Source organism: Ambystoma mexicanum, chromosome 4q (assembly GCF_040938575.1).
Source record: "Ambystoma mexicanum isolate Mex_15411 chromosome 4q, UKY_AmexF1_1, whole genome shotgun sequence".
NCBI lineage: Eukaryota > Metazoa > Chordata > Amphibia > Caudata > Ambystomatidae > Ambystoma > Ambystoma mexicanum.
The window spans coordinates 1,239,201,219-1,239,222,476 of record NC_090928.1 but is presented as its reverse complement, the minus strand read 5'-3'; the positions used below and the strand labels follow the sequence as shown (position 1 = coordinate 1,239,222,476).

At 45.9% G+C, this 21,258-nt stretch overlaps 1 protein-coding gene across 1 annotated transcript in view; it reads right to left on the bottom strand.

Annotated features, from left to right (window-relative positions):
* The window catches only part of ABCC10 (ATP binding cassette subfamily C member 10), a 609,641-nt gene that overhangs the window by 518,708 nt on the left and 69,675 nt on the right, over positions 1–21,258 (bottom strand). The window contains 2 exon segments of the mRNA XM_069608805.1: positions 9,058–9,214; positions 10,390–10,617. Coding sequence (XP_069464906.1) covers positions 9,058–9,214; positions 10,390–10,617 — 385 coding nt within the window.

Here is a 21,258-nt window from a genome sequence, read left to right as displayed (position 1 = left end):
ATTACAATACATAACAGTAGTGCTTTCATATGGGCTAATAATACTTTGAGGAGGTCTTAAAGTCTCAGGGATGAGAGGGTAAGGTTATTTTTATAATTAATAATTTCAATAGTTTTTTTATATAACGCGCTTAATGCTGAAGAGGTTTCTAAGTGCGTACCCGGGATTCGTACCTGTGTAGCTCTGCGTCATCTTGCTTCCAAGACGAGCATGTTGCCGCTGAGCTATACTATCCGTGCATGGAAAGGGAGCCCCTATCCCCAGAAGAGGAATCTCTCCCTGTGAGGTCCTCCTGCTTTTAACCATCCTTATGGGGATTATTGGGTAGCAGCCTAACCACCCGAGCCTCGCAGGGAAGGGCTCCCCTCCAAGGAGAAGTGGCGAGATCCTGTGAATCATCACAAGACTCCATGTGCAATTCCTGCCCCTTACTCTCGCCAGACACCATGTGGGATTCCTGCCCCTTACTCTCCGCAGACATGTGTGATTTCTGCCCTTATTCTCTGCATGTACTGTTCATGATTCCTTTATTCACTCTCGGGGAAACGCAATGTGTGGTTCCTACGCTTACTCTCTGTACACCTCATTTATGATACCTACCCTCACTTTGTGTAAATATTTGCGCACATCTGGTCTTTTTGATGGTCTATTTTTACTGGAGGCAAAAATGCTGTCCACAGAACTCCCATTTATCCACTGCCATTTACCAAATATGGGATCGAAGGACCACACAAACTTTGAAACTCAAGGTTATGATTTTATTGGGGAAAAGTTACAGTGTTGGACAAAATAATAAAAAGGAGTGATATACGCTTAACTGAGGCCTCTGGTGCAACTGAGGGCTCAAGATGAATGAAAAGTCGCAACTCAAATTAAAGTCTTAAGACAATTAAGAGTCTGGGGTGGCTTCTCCTCGATATGGCTTGCTTTGGGGTCCTCCAACCCCAGGTGAGTCTTAATAAAGGCCTCACCCAAAGCCTGTAGTTCCTTGTGGCAGCCCGGGATCCTCGCCAGCATTAGACATTCAGGCTCTCAAGTTTCCCGCACCTTTCTTCTCAGATTCTTCCTATCAGCAAGTTCTTGTTCAATGCCCAGTTCTAGTCTCTTACCTGGCTTTTTGAAACCTGCACTGGGATCCAGAGAAAGGGCCTTGTATGGATGGCGAGCAGTTACTCACTGCCATTTGAGTGGACTGGGAAAGAATGGTAGGATGAGAGAGTGGCCAAATGTACTAAGCCTACCTTTTACTATCATTATCCATGCTCATAGGTCTACAGTTTGGCTCCCCCTTTCTCCCTGACCATTCAGCCCCATTGTGCTTAGCACCGTTTAGCAGACACTCCGCAAATTCCATGCCCCATTCTTCTATCAACGTTCTCTTTCTCCTCCACCTACCTATCAAATTTCTCCCTCTTTTTGTTGATGGCCCCTTCTTTGGCCCATTTGGCAACCTTTCCTCGACAACTTGTCACCTCTAGGATATGTTTTTTTTTCTCCAAATGCTATTTCCCCATCTTTCTCATATCCTTTCCAGCTCCTTGGCCTCTTTGCACGCTTTCCACAACTCTGAAGTGTCTCCTCTTATAAGCTCAGATCTGTCTCACCATTATCTTTTTCTAATGTTCTTCTCTCCTGAAACTTGGTACTGGCTCCTCCCCTCCCAATAGACACCTATGTTCACCTTCTGAACATCACTACCTTCTGGCTCCAGATAGTCAATATTCTCAATGTTGTGACAGTACCTTTCCTCAACCTCCTGATAGTGTGAGGAATCCTACGGATCCCTCACTGAAACCCTGCCTAAAGTCTCCTCCCAGGTGGCCAGGGAAAGGCAAATGCTTTCCAATCCTGACTTTGTGGGTGGTGTACTACGGGAGGATCACCTGGGAGGAGACAGGACCAAGGTGACTAGGAGATCCTGTGGGATGAGATACAGTAGTTGTCCAGCGACAAGGAAAACCTTTACAGGTTTCCAAAACAGGTCACTGCTTATCATCAGTGTGGTGTCCCTAACCCATACATGGAATCTGGGGTTCTGGACACAAGTATTATACAATCTGAGAACGCTTTACCAATGAAAAGATCCTTTAGGTTATTCAGGATAAAAACTTTTCTGCCTCCCAAGGAGATCATGTAAAGGAATCTGGAAATGTTGCCTTTAATGATTTGTCTTCCCCTGCAGCACCGAATTCTAAAGTTGTAATTTTAAGTAACCTTAAGGGAAGTAGATCTAACCTTAAAGTTAAACAAAACCCTAAACTTTATTGAAGGGGACTGCAAGTCCCATAATCCCTGGAGTGCTGGGACGAGGAAGAGGACTGACGAAGCATAGAGTAGTCGTAGTCAGGCAATTAAGCCTAAAAGCCCACACCTGAAGGAACCTGGGAGGCATAAAAGGCCCCCTCAGGTGCAGGCAAGAGAAAGGAGTGGAAGCAGCTGGAACTGTGACTGGAGTGTGTACAGCAGTTGCAGTAGAAGGAGAAAGACGGCGGCATAGAACTGGTAAACCAAGAAGAAGTGGAGAACCAGAGGGACTGCGGAACGTGGTCGCAGCAGATTTCACCTGCTTGTTCTGAGAGGGTCTTGTTCCCCAAAAATCTGAAGTGCAGAGGCTGCCCAATGGAAGATTATTAGCGGAAGATGTGCAGTGAGGCTGTCTTTCCCCATGTGAGCCTGACTGCTGTGGTTGCTGGAAAGGAAACATGTCAGAGACCGAGGCGAGGAGCTGTTGGCAAGTCGCAGGTCTCAGGATTGAGAGGGGCTCCTTATTCAAGCGGCAGGACTGGAGACAACTGATCAGAGGAAGGGTGTGGGTCCCTTTGAAGCCAGAAGCTGTAGAAGTTGAGTCCAAAGTCGTAGAACTCGAGCAACCCGCAGAACAAGGATATCAGAAGCCAGTGAGTCAAACCTGGCGTTCTGTTTTCTTGCGCGAGCACTGCCGGCAGGCAACAGTATCCAGTTTTTCCTTCACTCACGCAAGAAGTAGGAGTGAGCTGGTGTTTACAATCTATCTGCTTACCAGGGAACCATGGAAATAACATATGCGTGTGAATGGAAAGGGTTGCTTTACTCGTGTAAAAGTTACATATTACTGAACACCATTACTGAACACCATTGTCAAACACTTAAGGTCTTTAAACTACATGAAGGAGGGGTCGCGTGTAACTAGTTTTTTTTCCTCTATGAAGAGCGAACATTTTTGATCATGCGTCTATCATTAAGAACGAACATTGTGAATCTTGTCTAAACCCGTCTTTACAAAACAAAGGGGGTCATTACGACCCGGGCGGTAAGGGATTACTGGTACCGGTAAGGGCACCGGTACCGGTAATCCCTTACCGCCCTACTACGAGTTCCCTTTGCAGGTCAACCCTTAACCCCGGCAAAGGGACTTTAGAGCTAATAACGGTACCGCAATTGCAAACCTTGGAATGGGGCGGTAATTGCTCCATTCACCAGGGCGGAGTCGGTACGAGTTTGGAGGCAGCCATGGCGCTAATAGCGCCGTGGTTACCTCCAAACTCGTAATGAGGCCCAAAGTAATATCCAAACCGGTCTTTCAAATACTAAGTGCTGAATCTGTGGTGGTATAATTGGATTGCCAGAAGACTCAAGACTTCAGTAGTTCAAGTGAAGTAGAAGGCTGAGGCCAGAGAGAATGTCCTCATAGTAAAAACTGGTAGAAGTGAAGTTGTTGAAGCAGAAGCTATCCTGACAAGTATATAAACTGTGCTTTCTAACCTGATTGTTAACCAAGACTTTTGTTCCATTAACATGCTGGAAGTTGTATTTCTTTTTGAACTGTGTAAGGCCTTCTTTCTTCTAAATGGAACTGGGAAAAGGGCATTGTGGCTGAGAAATAAATTGATGCTATTTTGAAGAAGTGGAAAGTCTCTATTCCATCAGAAGAATAACATTTGTTGTTCGAACTGTGGTTAACAAATCTCTACTTTGATATTGACTTTTCAAAAACTGATTTAAGACTTTACTACCTATGTGGATTGTCCTTATTATTCTTTTCTTGGTGAACATTGAAGAGGAATATACTTGGAGTCCTGGAAAAAGAAATTCACTCAGGTTGCTAAAAGGTTACCAACAATTTATGAATGTCATTTGTGATGTGAACTTAATTGACATATATTTTCTTTTGCATTTGATGTATAGTGTGAGGGCCAGTATTCCTGTGTTAGTTCCGTTAGGAAAGGAAGCCCACAGTAGGGCAAGGGAGGTATTTTGATATTATGTTTGTTCTAATAAAATGGTATATTTTGAACGAATATCAAACAGTTGTCCGCCTCGCATTGCTGACCCCTCACAATAGTGACCTCCATTCACCACCTGATCACCAATACCCCCCGGCTCTTTAGATTGAATATTCTGAACCTTCAGGTAGTCCCCTCCTTCCATTTCTGAAAACGCACTCTGTCTCTCTCTCGGAGTTCCCCACCTGTTAATCACATGAAGCTTTTAAAACATTTATTTCTTAATGGAGGCCAAATGAGGGACCTTCTTACCCCCATTCAGTCCCCTTTCCATTGGCATACTGCAATGGGAAGGCATAAATGGAAATGCTGTGTCTGGTCTTTTTTGAACAGGCAAAACTAAACACTCCGAACTCCATGTGATCCCAGTCCTTTTTGACAGTGGTCAGATGGTAAATAAGGTGTTTGGGAGGCCAATCCCTTCCATTATCCGCTGGCTGTTACAGATTCAGAGTGCTCTGGGTCAGGTGCACTCCACATGGCAGACAATTCCAACCGCCATATACCTGCAGGGATAGAGGACAGGCCGACTCCTATATGAAGCACTGGGCCAGATAGAGGTCTGCATGGCCTCTGTCCCCGCATGCACGATTTGGGGCTGGTGAACACTGCCAGATAGAAGGCTGTGAGGGTGTCTATACAGATGATCAGATAGAATTCTATGCACCCTGTGAATGCTGGACTCAGGGAGGAAACTGGTAATTCGCTGACAAGTACCCTACATATGTGCAGACCCAGAGCCTGGATAACTATATTAAGGCTGGAAGTGTTCTCTGAGGAAAATGGGTGGCAAGGAAGTGCTGTGTGCATGTGTGAGTGTTGTGTGAATATGTGCGAGGTTGTGTGCATTTGTGTCGTGTGCGCGAGTATATGCTTGTGTAGGTGTGTGCCTGCGTATGTGTGTGCATTTGCATGAATGAGTATGTATGATGCGACTGTATACAAGCACATGCAGTGGGCATGTTCTAACAAGCAAAGGCACCAGAAATTGTGTTTTACAATTATATATATAACATGTTTAAAGGCCGATGTTGGCACACATAGGAAATGGCCGCATATCCACATATTAATAAGGTAAAGCTACCATTCATAGGACACACCCAGAATATAAGAAAGTTTTTACAATGGCATGCTGGCATTTATTGGGGAGAGTCAGCAGGAACACACTTTACACTTGCAATACTGACGTATACTGAGCACAACTAGCCTCAATAGAGTTTACCGCAGAAATACTCTCATATTGGGCACAGTCAGCAAGAAAATATTTTTGCAGTGGCAATGCCTGCATATATTGTGGGCACAGGCAACATGAAGTGAGCTTTACCGTGGCAATGCTCAGATATATTGTGAGCACAGACATTATGCAAATGCATTGGAAAATGCTAGTGTGTACTGTTATGATATGATATGATATGGTATTTGTAACGCGCCTATACACAAGTGTTTCAAGGCGCGACGAGGCAGGGAGGGAGGGAAAACAAGGGGAAGACAGACAAACGATCCTACTAGGCCAGGTGTCATTCAGATCGCGCAAGTGCAGGGGTAAAGGGAAAAGGAGAAAGTGCAGGGGGAGGAGGTGGGGGGGAAAGTGCAGTACAAGGTAAGTAGCGTAATAAAATAATAAATAATAAATAAAAAGGGCCAGCTGGTGGCAAGTGCGAGGTAAGTGCAGAGCAAGTGCTGGGAAGGGGGCTGTAGGGATACAGTGACAGTCCCACAGTGCAGGGGGAGCCAGGGAGGCAGTGCAAGTGGAGAGTGGCTGGGCCCTGGACCGAGGTCACTGAGAGTGGCCCAGATGCAGGTTTAATGCAGAATTCAGTGGGGAGTTAGGCAGGTTTAGCAGGGGAGAGGGAGAGAGAAGGCAGAAGCGAAGAGGAAGGTTTTGAGGTGCTTCCGGAACCGGAGATGGTTCTCCTCAAGTTTCAGGGAGGCAGGAAGGCTGTTCCAGAGGGAGGCCCCTGCTGCGGAGAGAGATCTACCCCCAGCTCGTTGCTTAGAGAAGCGGCTGACCATGATGGAGTTGGAGACGGATGAGCGGAGGGCTCGTGAAGGAAGATATTTAGGAAGAGAGAGTTGAAGGTATTTAGGCCCCAGGCCCCAGAAGGCCTTGTGGACAATGCAGAGGGTTTTGAACTTAATCCTCGCAGCCACTGGGAGCCAGTGAAGGGATTTCAGTCCTGGAGAGATACGGTCCCTGGGCTTGAGGCCAAGGACAAGTCTCGCAGTTCTGTTCTGGATAAGTTGCAGAGGGCGGAGAGTGGAGGCAGGCAGATTAAGATAGAGGCTGTTGCAGTAGTCCAGCCTTGAGAGAACCAGGGCTCGGGAGACAGTGAGCTTCTGGGGGAAGGAGAGGAAGGGAAGAATACCTCTGAGGAGGTGCAGCTGGTAGTGTGACTTCTTAGAGACGTCAGATATTTGAGGAGAGAAGGAGAGTGTGGAGTCGAAGATGACCCCGAGGTTTTTAGCCTTGCAGGTAGGGGCAGGAAGGGGGCCAAGGGAGGCCGGCCAGAGAGCTGCAGGGAAGGAGGGAGTGGGTGTGCCGATGAGTAGAATCTCGGTCTTACTGGCGTTAAGGCAGAGGTCATTGGCGGCACACCATTCCTGGATAGCAGACAGACAGTCGGAGATGAGGGAAGGAGAGGAGGAGGCCGAGGGTAGCCTGAAAATGAGCTGGGTATCGTCCGCATAGCACTGGAAGTGGGGGCAGAGAGCGGCGATGCGGTGGGCAAGGAGTGCCAGATACTGGTTGAAAAGCCAGGGAGAGAGGTTGGATCCCTGGGGGACACCACAGGTGGAGAAAAAGATGTCAGAGAGGAAGGAGCCCATTTGGACCTGGGAGGGTCGACCGGAAAGGAAAGAGGTCAGCCATGCCAGAGCCTGACCAGTGATACCCAGGTTATCACGGAGACGGTTGAGCAGGATGGCATGGTTGACAGTGTCAAAGGCAGAGGAGAGATCGAGCAGAATGAGAACACAGGGAGTGTTGGAATCGAGGTTCAGGAGCAGGTCCTCACGGATATTCAGGAGAGAAGTTTCCGTGCTTCTGGCCGCTCTGAAGCCGGATTGATGGTCATGAAGATTACCAACAGATTCAGCATGGAGGTTAAGCTGGGAGATGGCCAGTTTCTCCAGGAGCTTGCCCAGGAAGGGAGTAATGGAGATTGGGCGATAGTTGGTCGGGCAGGAGGGGTCGGAAGAGGGTTTCTTGAGGAGGGGATGCACAAGGGAGTGCTTGAGGGGGGATGGGAAGACTCCAGAGGCGAATGAGTGGTTGCAAAAGTCAGCCAGGGCAGGAGCCAGGGAGTCGATGTGGTCCTTGATGGTTTTGGAGGAACAGGGGTGAACCTGTTTAGACGAGGCTTTCATAGATCGGACTTGTCTGGAAACCTCATCAGCAGAAAAAGGTGGAAAAGCAGAGAAGGAGGGCGGAGGGGCGGCTGCAAGAGAGCAAGAGGAAGAGCCGGGAAGAGAAGGAGGGAGGAGAGAGGAGGAGAGCGAGGACAGGATGTCCTGAGTTTTTGAGATGAAGTGCGAGGCCAGTGCAGTGCAGAGGGCCTGGGAGGGGACAGGAGAGGTAGAGACTGCAGCAGGGTTGGCCAGCTCCTTGCAGATTTTAAAGAGTTCGGCCGAGTTGTTAGATGCCTCAGAGATGCGGGCTTGGATAAGGGCTCTCTTCTTGGTGAGAACGGAGAGCCGGTATTGCCTTTGGAGCAGGCGGCAGGCCAGTTTGTCACTGTTGGTGACTTGGCATATAATTGTCTGACTTTTTACCAAATATTCCACAAAAATGTGCTGTAAAATGCACAATTTCAAATATTAAAATGTTCTCTTGGTGGGGGACAACCCATCGAATGGTGGTGGTAAAGTAGTTGTTGACCAGGTATATAATTGTATGACTTTTTACAATTATTTTTCACAAAAACTCATGCTGTCAAATGCACCACTTCAAATATTAAAAGTTCTCTTGGCGGGCTGGACCCACCGAATGGGCTATGGTGGGCTCCCTTGCTACACTGGCTCACTAGGGTAAATTGGTGGGAAATATTTACACCCCTCCAAAGAAGAGAGAAATCACTAGCTGCCAGTGGGTACAAAGTGTTAAAAAATGCGATGAGCTTGGCCCTCCAGAAACGGAAACTCTCAGGCTATGGCTGGAGTCTCAGGGTCCGTTGGCATGCTTTTCATAGGTTCTTTCTAGTTTTGGGGTGCTGTTGGGTGAAATTTTGACGTATTATTTTGTTACATTCATTGCAAAAACAGGCTCGAGATTTGTCAGCCCAGACTGTACTGACCCACTTTGATGGATTGCTCTCTTAATAAGAGCAGCTGGCCAAAACTAGAAATTCACTGATGAACCAGCTCTGGGTTCCAACAGACGCAGATCACTCAATGCACCGTCAGAGGGTAGTGTCACACTATCCAGTGCTCCTCAGAGGGCAACCTAACCTCACCATGTTCGTTCTACAGAAGGAATCTGGACCCCATCATATGTTCCTTATAGGGCATACTGACGCACCCTCTGCTCCTCTAAAGACATTCAACAAACCTTGTGCCTCTGTGAAGGCATTCATACCGTCCCTTTGCACCATAGCAGGGCTTCTCGACACAGCCTGTCCTCAAGAGAAAATAGCTACCCCACTTCTGTACGCCTTAAGAGTTTATTCCTACCCATTTTTAGCCCACTCTGTAGCCCTCATAGGGCAACCCCACTTAACCGTGATCCCACCAGGGGACATAATAGCTTTGCCTGAAGCTTCATGAGGAGGCAGCAATCATGTCCAATTCTCAATCTTACCAGCACTGTAGTAGGCCCCCAGATCTTGGTCCGACAGCTCCAGGAATCGCTGGATTCGGTTCAGAGATACTTTGGCTTCCAAAATCCCATTCAGCACCCACGGGAAGTTATTCAGGGGCAGAATCAGCATTCCAACAAGGGCAAGTGCTGTGAAGACCTGAGGAGAGGAAAGAACTATGAGGGATCCACTGAGACATTGAAAAGGTGGCAAGAGGAGTGAGGTCAAGTAAGAGGGGCAGGGAAGTGTCAGGGGAATTTAGGGGTAGTGATTGTGGGTATTGTGGCAGGATGGACCCAGGGAGAGTAAGTGGCAGAAATAAGTGGCACACAGAAGACCAAAACAGAGATAAGTGATGAGAGGGGTCAGGCAGTAGCGCGAGAGATGAGGGCAAGGCAGAGGGCAAAGGGGCTCAGGGTTGTTAAAGGGTTAAGAAGGCAGGAGGTAAAAAGGGCTGTGTAGGGTAGAAAAGTGCCTGTAATAAAGGAGCAGTGAGAGGAGACAGCGACTGGCTGGGAGAGGAAGCACGGAGAGCAAGGTGCAGTTAAAGGAGTAGCAAAGCAGGAGATGAAGGAGATAATAGAGACAGTTAGGTGGGAGAGAAAGGGAGAGGGGGCGGAGAGAGAGAGGGAGGAGAGAGGAATGCGGGTGACAGGGCAGGAAGGAGACAGAAAGAGAGGGGCAGAAAGATAGGGCATACAGATGATTGAAAGAGAGGGGGCTACGAGAGGTGGAGGGAGAAACCAAAAGAGGAGGCCAGGAATGACAGAGGGCAGTTAGAGTGATGGGAAGGCAGTAGGTGAAGGGTGGAGAGCAGGACATCAAGGTGACCAAGAGAAAGGGGCAGTGAGAGGTCCAAACATGGAAGGAAAAAGCCTGTGAGAAAAAGAGGGACATGAAGACACCACAGAAAGAGAGTGTTGCTTGTTGAAGGGGAAAAAAGGAGGCCAGGAAAGAGCAAGACACAGGGGCAATGTAGGGAGGAAGGCGCGGGACAATTCAGGAAGTAGGTGAGGAACAGTGAGGCGGTTAAAAAGAGAGAAAGAGCAAATGGTAAGTGGTAGTGAGAGGAACAGGATTGTAAGAAGTTGAAAGGAGCAGAGAAAAAGGGTATGGTAGAAGCACCAACAGCCAAGGAGATTTGGCGTGAGGACGGAGTCAGAAATGGTTTAGGCCTGGAGGAGAAGGCTTTGATGAAGCACATGTACACAAGGCTGTGTTGAAAGAAATCAAAAATGAAGGGGAGGCAAAGGAACACGTAGTCAATCAAGGATGGGAAAGAGATGGTATCAGAACATTCCTTCGCTTCAGACATGGAGACCATGGCTACTGACCTTTGCAGCGGTGAGCTCGTGGCCCAACAGCACGTAGGTGATGAAGGTGAGGATCGAGATGACCACAGGAAGAGCCGCCCAGAGGTACACGCACACAGCGTCCAGGTACTTCAGGGCCCGTAGCTTCTTCAGCTCCTTTTCCCTGAAGCCGCTAACTTTGGTGGTAAAGTGCTTCTCCCATGTATAGAACTTGATGACCCGAATCCCATAGAGGACCTCAGTCATCAGCTGCAGAGAAGAGTCGACAATGACACAGGTTGAAGAATGCAGATAATCCCAGAACCAAATCCTTACCCGGACTTCCTCGAGGTAAACCTAATAACTGCAGAACCAGGAGACCAAAGTTCTATTTCAGAGCTTCCACAGCTGTCCAGACCCTGTGATCCTGGGCAAGGGACTTTATTCCCCTTATCCCTTATCCCTCATCCCTGATCTTTCTAATCTGTCTAATTTAGGAGGATTTAGAAACAATCAAACTGCTATAGTTCGAATGATTTGTGAACGGTGTGTTTATTTTGTGAGTAAAGTTATGTTTATGTAATATGGTTACTTGCAAAAAAAGTGCATTGTTTAAGGTGGCGTGTACATAGAGTAGGGAGTAGAAAAGCTGTCTCTTTCATCGGCATATCCTTAACTAAAAGAGAGGATCGTTGAAATTTACCCCTTGGCCCTGTTTTGCATTAGAGTCTGTAGGAGTTTCGATATCTGCATGGTGAATAGGGTCAGATAAACTTTGCTTTCACCCATCTAGGAAGTGATTCACGAGATCTTTGACTAACAGGCCCTTGTATGGGTCAGTCGGCAGTCCAGGTTATCCAGATGCTTCATGAACATTATGTCTCAGGCCCTCACTCATCGGCCAACTCTGCTTTATACAACCGCTTTCTCTTATTCTTCTACAGGGTAGGGCTTACTTGATGATGAGTCCTCCTTTATTCCCATTCCCGGACCCTGGACACCTGACCCTTTAGGTTGGGATAAATATAGTGGGTCCCTATACAGAATGCTTTTCGTGATTTATTTTATTTTCTCTTCACCAAGGTACCCGGGCACGCCTTCTCCACTCCTATTGCAAGTCCTATCCCCTTTTATACTGGTTTTATCCCCCTCTCGATACTCATTTGTTTTGAAAGGGGTACAGAGTTATTTTGAACCTTATTTGGTACGTTAGGGTAGGGTTCATTCATCTGATCAGTGCAAACTATACCGGGACCTACAACTAGGTCCCCAACGGACACTGGTAAAGACACCGTAGTGATTGAATCCATCTGTTTGAATAAATCACGCACTGTCGGTTGATTACCTTTCGCCCTACCCTTATGTTTAATTGCGTCGGTTAATCTGGATTCCACGTTCTTATTTGGGACAGTTTGTATTTCCTTACATCCTTGAATCTCTGCATGTGACTCCTCTGTTGACATAGCTCCATGTACACTGAGTTCCCCTATTAACGTGCAATCAGCATCGTCCTCAACTTTCAGCAAAGGAGCTTCCTCAATAAGCTCACAATCTTGTAAGTCAGCAAACACAACCTGTCGCAAACATTTTCTAGAAGAATTATGCGTACATTTTGGTAATGTTTGTATATTGTTCTTCGTCTTGTTATTTTTTTTAATCTCTTTATTTTAGATTCTATTGTTGTGAACCTCTTTGCTGGTGTCGGCCCTGTTGCTGTTTGCAGGTGTGGGTATCACAGTGTCCCTCAAGGGCATAGGATTAGGTATATTGGCAAGTTCTGTTGGGGTTATCCTATCTTCCTGCAACACATGCGCCCCAGTGTCTATTCCCAAATTCCTATTGGTATGCTTTAATTTACAGTCCTCCTTTTTTCTTTTTCTCCCTGACAACACAAATCAAAGGAGCTACTAAAGAGGCTATATAAAATATACCTTTAGAATGTGCTTTCATTTCTTTTAACATTTCAATTTGAATAGATTGCAAACTTGCATTGTCATTGTAACTGTTCATCTCACCTTGTGATGATGTTTTTCCAGGCTTTTGCGCAGAACTAAATGAGAGCTCCCCCCTTTCTTCCTCAAAGTGCTCCGATAATGTTAACTGGGAAATATCTCCCGTCGAGAGCAAGGGTGGAGTGTTTACTGGGACTCATTAAGTGCTATATTTCTACCCCCGTTATCTGGTTTTGGATGTCTTGGGGCAGGGAACCTATGTCCTCCATAATAATCAGGTATGGGTCATTGGATGAGGTTTCATTTCAAACATCTGCTTCAAGAATCCCCCGTTAGAGCGCATTTTATCCGATCTTAAATGAGCCACAACAGAATCCACAAGCTCAGGAAAAGGAGGGAGTGGTAAGGCAATTGCCCGAGAAAGACTATTCCTCCTCTGAAAACCAGGGTGCACTAGTGATTTCTTTCTTTAACGACGCCAGGCGTTCTTTAGGCTTACGCATTTTCCCTTAAGATATTATTCAATCAAGCCCAGCAGTATTAATCCAGAAACATCCCCCCTAAAGAAGAACAAATTAATTTATCCTAATTCTACCCTGTGCCATTTGTATTTAAGATCGGTAAATGTATCCATTTATGACACAAAGAAAGATATTATCACCTACCACCGCACCACAAACCAGCAAACAGCTAACCGCGTTCTGTGCGCACGACCCTAGATTTAAGTACTGTGCCAGGCTGTCTGTGGGTGGAGCTTCCCTTAAAGCGGTTTCTCTATCCCTGAGAGGTCTCCCCCTTTGGATTTGCGGTCAAGACAAGTGATCGAGGAGGGAGGACTAGAATGGCATATGGTGCCAGGCCTTTGGGGTGACAGCTGAAGGCTCTGTGATTTGCAGGGATGCTGCAGGGTCTGTGTAGAGCAGCACCGAGCCTGCTTTGATATCCCGATATTGATATTAATTTTAAAAAACAGACGAATTTCTTCCCAGAACTTGACACAAAACACTGTGGGCCTCATCACGAGTTGGGCGCTAGCCCTTAAATGCAGTGGTAACTCGGTTACCGCTGCATTTAAGGGTTCGCCCAATCAGTATTGCGTGTTTACTCCCAGCTTAGAGCTGGAAGTAAACACACTGGAAAAATGCAGATTTTCAGTGCAATTACTGCGTGGTAATACCGCCAGCAGTAATTGCACTGAAAATTCCCCATTGGGAATGGGGAATAATGTTTACCGCCCAACCCATGATCCGGTGGTTACTACCGCCTGATGGGTGGGCGGTAACACAAATAAAGTTAGGCGGTATCCCATTCGGGATACCACCCAACTTGTGATGAGGCCCTGTATCTTTAAACCAAGTGTCATTGCAGATCCAACTTTTATCAACAGACTGACGATGACCCAAACCTATTGTCGCCAAAGCCATATCATGGGCCGACCATGCCACCACTCTAATAGAGGATCCTATTATATCCTGGGACCTACTGGAATCCACAAGTATGTAATCAATTTGTGTATAGGTCCTTTGTGGTATTGAGTAAAAAGTGTTTGCTCTAACTTCTCGGTGCAAAAACCTAAACTTGTTGGTGAAATGGTATGTAACAAAAAGGTCACCCAATGACTGCCCAACTCCATGGGCTGGTTGCGTCACTTCCTCCCTTGGAGAAAACCAGTCTCTCAAAGAATCTGCTAGCGTGTTGAAGTCACCACCACAGATCTTAATCCCCCTGCCCCATCGCTCGAGTATAGAGAAGGACTCTTCACAAAATGCAAGCTTGATTTGAGGCATATAATACACACCACGTTACCTCAACCACATTCAACCTTACCCTAACGGCCAGAAATCGCCCCTCATGCAGTACCTTGCTCTGTAACAATTGAAAGCCAAGTGACTTCTTAAACAAAATCCCTGCACCAGCCTTTTGATCGAAAAACGGATGCCCAAACCACTTCCTTAACACTGTTACCCCTGATGGAGCACTCTTCACCCTTTTTTTAAAATTTTGTTTCTTGAACAAACAATACATCCAAAGCAGACTGCCGAAACTCCCTCCCCAGCATTGAACTCTTTTGCAGCAAATTGAGACCCTTAACGTTCAGGGACCCAACTTTCAAGACTGCTTCGCTCGTCATTGGTGTTCACAGATAAGTGCAACGCCGAAAGCAACAGTACAAAATCTGATCACAACCTGAGCATTACAATTTCACATAATACAACAACGGTTTCCACTGTCATCGACAAGAAAAACATGGCCCACCCAATTCGGTTAATTTCTACAGGTACCCTCCCCAAGCTACCGCCCTCCCCCACCCATACCATCCCTACCAATCCCCAATAACTCACCACCCGCCCCATTGTGGAGACAACCCTATGAAACTAGAGCCACCCAGATGGGTCCCTTGCACCCATGGAAGACGATGTAGCAACGTATAATGCAGTAAACTAAATCAGACCCCCACCGCAAGGCCCTGTGCCCGGGGTGTACCAAAGAAAAAAGGAAAAATGAAAAACACTGTCGACAAAAAAGTTTTTTAAAAAATGGTGCAACTCCAACTTACAAACTAATCATCGCCAGATCTTAAAAATCGAACACAAATCTCAAAGGTCATAATATCGACCCAAAACCAGAAACGACACATCACAAAACATAAAACTCTCAAGGAGTGTTCAATTTCCAAAACTTCTTGGAGCCTCTATGTCTTCCTCTTTGTGGTAATGGTTGACAAATGCTGGCAGTTGATAACGGTCGATTCAATTACCTGGTTGGATTCTCAAGCTGAAGCTCTATCCTGCAAATGTCTCAGCGATCCTTCCGCTTCTGTCAATGTGGTAATAAGGGTCAGCCGCCCGACATTGCAGCATTCACACTTCAGCTTCGGAAGCCCATTAAACCGCAAAGACCTTGCACAGTGGCCGCTTTAAGTGAATCAATGTCAGGGCGCACTTCCGCTACACAGCCCTTCAATCCACTGGATGCAGCGTGTTTCCAACACAAAGGCAGATCTCCGGTCCTAAGCCACGTAGAAAGCTTGCGGTTGGCACAAAATACTCTGGAACACATCACACGTCCTTTTGCAGGGCCCTGGGGCCAGTCACAGGGTCGACAAGGGTCCGTTTTCCCTGTCTTCCTCAGCTGGGGGAAAGGTAAATAAAAATAGCGTTCTCCAACACACATGTCTGTGTGTTCACAGATGTACTGTAGAATCCTGGATTATGATGTTCTTCCTGTGACCAAGTGATGAGGTCCATACCACATTCCCCCAGAGGTAACGTTATTAAGTTTTTATGTCGGTTGAAGAGGGGTACACCTTTCTCCTCTCCTCTTAAGACTCACAGCACTAATGGCTATTTATTTGTCTTTTGGCATCTTGCAGGGGGTGACACTTCAAGTGTTGAGTGAGACAGTAGCTCTGTGAATACTTTAGAGCTTATATATGGTACCAAATGAAGGGTCCCTACAACAAGGAGTGACTGTTTCTATCAACTCCTGAGGAATGTTCACCATGTTTTGGACTTATGAACAGAAACATGTCAAGCGACGGCCATTACTAACGGCAAGGTCCCATGTATAACCTTGTAGTTCTACACAAAGCAATCCATTTAATCCAGACCGGGCTAACTCATTTGTTTTTTTACACACCAGTTAGTCCTAGAGCTAGAGTCGCATAGCACTTTATTCAATTGTTGTTTTTTGTCTGCACCTTATTTGTATTACCTATGCGCGGTGCGCCATTGAATTTTTGAGTCTGTGATTTTATATTTATTGTTGTGTTTTATACAATTTTAGCCATGAAGCCATGAAGTGGTATTTCTATATTTATTGATTAAAGATTTTCTAATTGTTTACATTTTTGTTTTATGCACTACTTCCTTGTGTTTTCCACCACTGCGGATACCTAGCTTTTTCCTGGCCCCTGTTTTGTTCTACAGTAACTGGTTTCTGTCAAAGCACCTGCTCTTTGCAGTGGCCTCTGCTCTAAACTGGTGCATAAATGTACTCCAAGTAAGATAAAAAAAGTCGTATTTGCAAGTTTTTAATGTGTAGAAAGGCTGGAGGCCTGAGAGGAAGTATAATACTTAAATGTAGGACTTGCTTGAGCGATGATAGCAGAGCCGTGGGTCAGCCTGTAGATCATTGTTGGCATATTTTATTTAGCCTCTTTAGGGAAACGTGCTAGTCTCACAGGTGTTCTAGATAAGTGGTGCTTGGTTATAGGTAGAAGTTAGTTCATCCTATGAGCTTCAATCACTGTAGGATAGAGAATATGGGCAAACTATTTTATTTAAAGGCCCTACCGCCTTGACACGGTAAACACTACTTGGTCTTATGCTCTTTCTTTGCTCTTACATTGTTTAATATGACTATCTTTGACAATTATCGTCATTAAATGTTGCTTGCGAGAGCTATTGGGAGGTACTTTATCCAGCTCTTTATACAGCTTTTCCAGAAGACCCTAGCATCACTCTTAATTATATGTTCGATAAAGGAGGCCCTAATTCTTTAAATAGATCATATATGCTAGCCCTCCTTGCACAAATCTCGGTCCGTAGATTTGTAAATTCAAAGGACATAAAACTGGTAGATTATATACACCCGAGACGTTATGATTATGTCAGGTTGGACATCATCTTACTTACGATCTAGGAGATTGTCTTAAAGGTAGCATCCCACTTTCAGAGAATGGGCTTCGATGAGACACTATTCTCTGAGGGAAGAGAGCAGGGAGGTGTGTGGTCAACACAGGGGGAACCAAATAAAGCATGCAAGGCACTGACTAGTCAAAATGAAGAAGGGTACAATCCAAACTCTGGAGATGAAGATTATGGGAAGAATAATTTACAATTCTATTTAGTTTTTGTAAAGCGCTAATTCGCCCGCAGGCCTCAGAGCGCTACAGTAGCATATGAGGATCAAGATGCTGTTAGATCCCTGGTTCCAACAGATGGGTCAGAGTGGGTGAACTAAACACCTCCTCCATCAAACAGGCTGGTTTTAATGGACTTTCTAAATTGGGTGTAAAACGGCAACTGCCTAAAAGAACGAGGATGGTTGTTCCAATACTTTGGACCCCACACATTTAAGCTGTGGTGCCAGTGGAGTAACGTTGCTGAAAATGTTGGGGGGGACATGTCATCTGAAAAAAAATGCCCCATTGAAATGAATGGGGACAAAATCGTGTGCCATGAAAGTTGGGGGGACAAACACCCCTGTCCCACCCTAAAATTACGCCCATGTGTGGTGCCCATACGTTTTTAGTCTAAAGCGTGGTTGTTGCAGAAGGTCCTTTTCATTAGATCGAAGGGTGCGTCTAAGGGGCATTCTTTTAATGCTATCTTGTAGGTATAAAGGTGCCAAACAGGCAAGGCACTTATACACCAGACAATAGGCCTTGAACAAGATCCTTTGAGAAACAGGGAGCAAATGCAGCTTCCTCCGGGCATTAGTCACATGATCTCTGCGCCCCATACCTCACACAGCCCGAACTGCTCCATTTTGGATTGGTTTGGCTCTTTTTAGCCCCGTTTCTATCCACTCCCTTCAATAGTGTAATGGATAGGGAACTGGTGTCTGACTCTTTTATTCAAGCAAGGATTGCTGGTATCCAAAAGAAGGCAGAGACAGGCTTCATTGGGGCTCTTACCACCCTATTTATCTCTTTTGAATTTAGACGGAAAGATCTACTCCAGTGTCTTGGCGGAGCGTTTGGGTAGGTTATTGCCTACTTTGAAACAAGCGAGTTTTGTGCAAGGAAGACAGGGTGCGGATAATATCTGCAAAACGCTTGATTGAATTGCTTTTATTGACTCTGCTGACAAGGACCCATTCTTGGTTTCGCTTGATGCAGAAAAGGCCTTCGACCGCGTCGAATGGCCTTTTCTTTGGACGGTCTTCGGTAAAATGTGGATTAATTCTCTGTGGTGTGAAGGTGTTATGGCTTTGTACAAGAACCCAAAGGCACAGGTGTCTGTGAATGGTCTCTTGTTGGATTATTTCCTTTTGCAGAGAGACACTAGGCAGGGTTGGCCACTTTCCCCCCTTCTTTTTGCCTCGAATGTGGAGCCACCTCGCAGATAGGATTCGTAGGGGTGGAAATATTTGTGGGTTATCACGACGGGCGAAGGGAATACAAATGAGCACTTTTTGCTGCTGATGTTTTGATGCATGTCACAAAACCGGCGACATCCCTGATTGGATTGAAAGAGGCATTAGGGGCATATGGAGCGTGCTCTGGTTTTAAATTAAATTATGGTAAATCAGCGGTGTTGCCTCTGGCGGACCTCTCACCTGATCTTGCTAGCTGGGTAACCCAGAGTAGTTTTCGATTGCAGTCCATACGACTGCAATATCTTGGGGTCACTCTTTGTAGAGACCTGATGCAGTTGTATAAAGCCAATTATCTTCCTTTATAGACTGTCATTAAGTTGGATCTGGTGATATGGACAAAGTTGATTTGTTCTTGGGCTGGTCGTCTAACTACCATTAAGATGAATATCTTCCCTCATTTATTGCTTTTGTTTCAAGCTCTGTTGATAGAAGTTCCTCAGATGTTTTTTGTGGAGGCGACACACATTTGTGGAATTCTGCAAAGACGCAAGTAGCTACCACTTTGATGCAACCGAAAGACAGGGGGCTCCCGATTTGTGGAATTACTACAAGGCAGCTCAGTTACGGGTTCTATTGGACCACCTTTGAGGTACTAATGAAAAGCAATTGGTTACCCGTGAGAGCAATTTGATGGCCCTGTCACGATAGGGAAATGGCTGTGGGTAGCTGGGTATCACCTCCCACAGAGTCAGGAAAAAGCCGGTTCTTGCCATCTTGTGGATATTATGTTGGAAAACAGCTTTGCTGCAAGGTATAACGACCTGGCCTTCCCCCTCGAGTTGTCTTTGGGCTCCTCCGATCCGTGACAAGATCCACAAACTTCTTCAATTTCAGTCATGTTATGAAAGTGGCCTGGTACCAGTGAGCCCGCTATGGAAGGAGGGCTCTTTTCTCTCCAAATCAGTTTTAGATGAGATATTGGGTGTGGGCCTACTGTCTAATTGTATGTATTTGCAATTAAAGGGAATGCTCACAGATCGATCCTGGAATAACCTTTTAAGTCGTTCTGCGACGGCTTTTGAACAGGTGCCTGACACTCATGTGCTTTTGAGGGGCCTGATGTCGAAGCTTTATTCTATTTTATTGGGAGCTGGTGAAGAATGCTTGCAGAGGGCCAGACAGCACTTAGCGTGAGACATTCCCTTTCCAGAGGGTAGAGATCCTTGACTATACATGTGTCAAAGCCTATGGTCGACATCAATAGCCGGGCAATATCAGATGCATGGGTACAGGCTATTGAAACGTTGTCAATTCTCACCGGATGGGCTCTCTGAGATGTCTCCAGGTCCTAGCCCTTACTGTTGCTGGGGGTGCGGTAATGTTGGCACTTATTGGTATGTCTGGTGGGAGTGTACAGCCATGCAGATTTTCTGGAAGGAGTTGTTGGCTTGGGTGAAGGCTGTAGCTGGGATGAGAGGCCCTTGTCCTCTTTGTTGCTCTTTTTTGGACTGTCTGATGATGGAGATTTCTATATTAAAATCACTCAAGCGATGGACAATTTATCTATGGCCGCAAGGGCATGTGTGACGATATATTGGAAGCAGCTTCGCCCTCCCATACATGGGGAATGTTTGCGTAAAGCATACAATATTTATGATATGGATAGCCTTACAGCGGCTTTATCTGAATCACATAATAAAAGGGGAAGGGAATGGCTAACGTTCTTGTCCTTCTATGAACGTCAGAAATAGCTATCCCCAGCGGGACCCTCCCAGGGTTGGGTTTGATGTATGTAGACTTTATTTTCCCATGCGAATGCGACCCTCCAGTCAGTGGCCCTGGTTCATTGTGCTGTCCCTATGGGAGTATGTAACAATTATAAACTTTGTGGGGTTTCTGACTCTGCTAATGACAACATGGCATTCAAATGTTGTATATAATGATTATGTTCTTGTTTGGGGAATTGGTAAACATGGTTTCTTTGAAAGTGGTTGGTTCACTGGGGGTGAGGTGGAGGGAGAAAAAGTTGAAATATTTTCAGGGGTACGGTAGTGTTTTGAAGCTTCTTTTTAAAATCTTATTTCAATAAATTATCTTACGGTTCAACTTGACCTGTTCTTTTTAATTTTGCCTCAGTGAATACGAAGTTTGACATCATTGAAGGGGGTGATGTACATTGAATATGGCTGTGTATAGATTAGCTAGATGACGCCTCTCAGTGTTTTCTTGTGCTTTGGTTAAGTTTTTGGAAATGTTTGAGTGAACATGCCTTTTGGTGTCATTTTGTGTTTACCTTCTGAATAAAATAAACATTTGAATATTAAAAAAAGGCTTGTGTTAAAGGGAACACATTTTGTCCTCTGAGATGACCGCAACAATGGAGGGCATCAAGTCTTTAGCTGTTGAAAATGAATGGTTGTATAAGTGGGCTGTCTAAACAGTCAGAAAGGAGGTAAAGAGGTAAAAAAAACAGCTAAACGCTTCTCTCAAGCCCAGGGTTTGTCAATAAACCTGAGCGGGCGTTGTGGAGCACGATGAATGGTTTTCATTAACTGGACAGTCTGAGCAGTCAAGAAAGAAGTAAAGAGCTCAGAAACAAGCTGAGAGCTTGCCTCGAGCCCTGTGTTAGTTGAAAAAGCTTAGCGGGCGTTGTAGAGCGCGACTAGAAGATGTCCCGTAGCAACAAAGGAAGCGTTCGTCTTCACTCCGCGTGTTCTATAAATTGAAGAATAGAAAACGCAGGAGCACGTTCGGGTGCTTTCATGGTAGTGAGGTAGTCAATACATGATGCGAGAGGGGGCCTGGGCAAGGCTCTCAATCTCTCCAGTATCTACATTACACTTACTGGCTAACGCGTCTTGGTTCTAAGGCTGTGAACCGGTATTGCGTCCTCGGTTGCTAGGAAGGGAAGGGT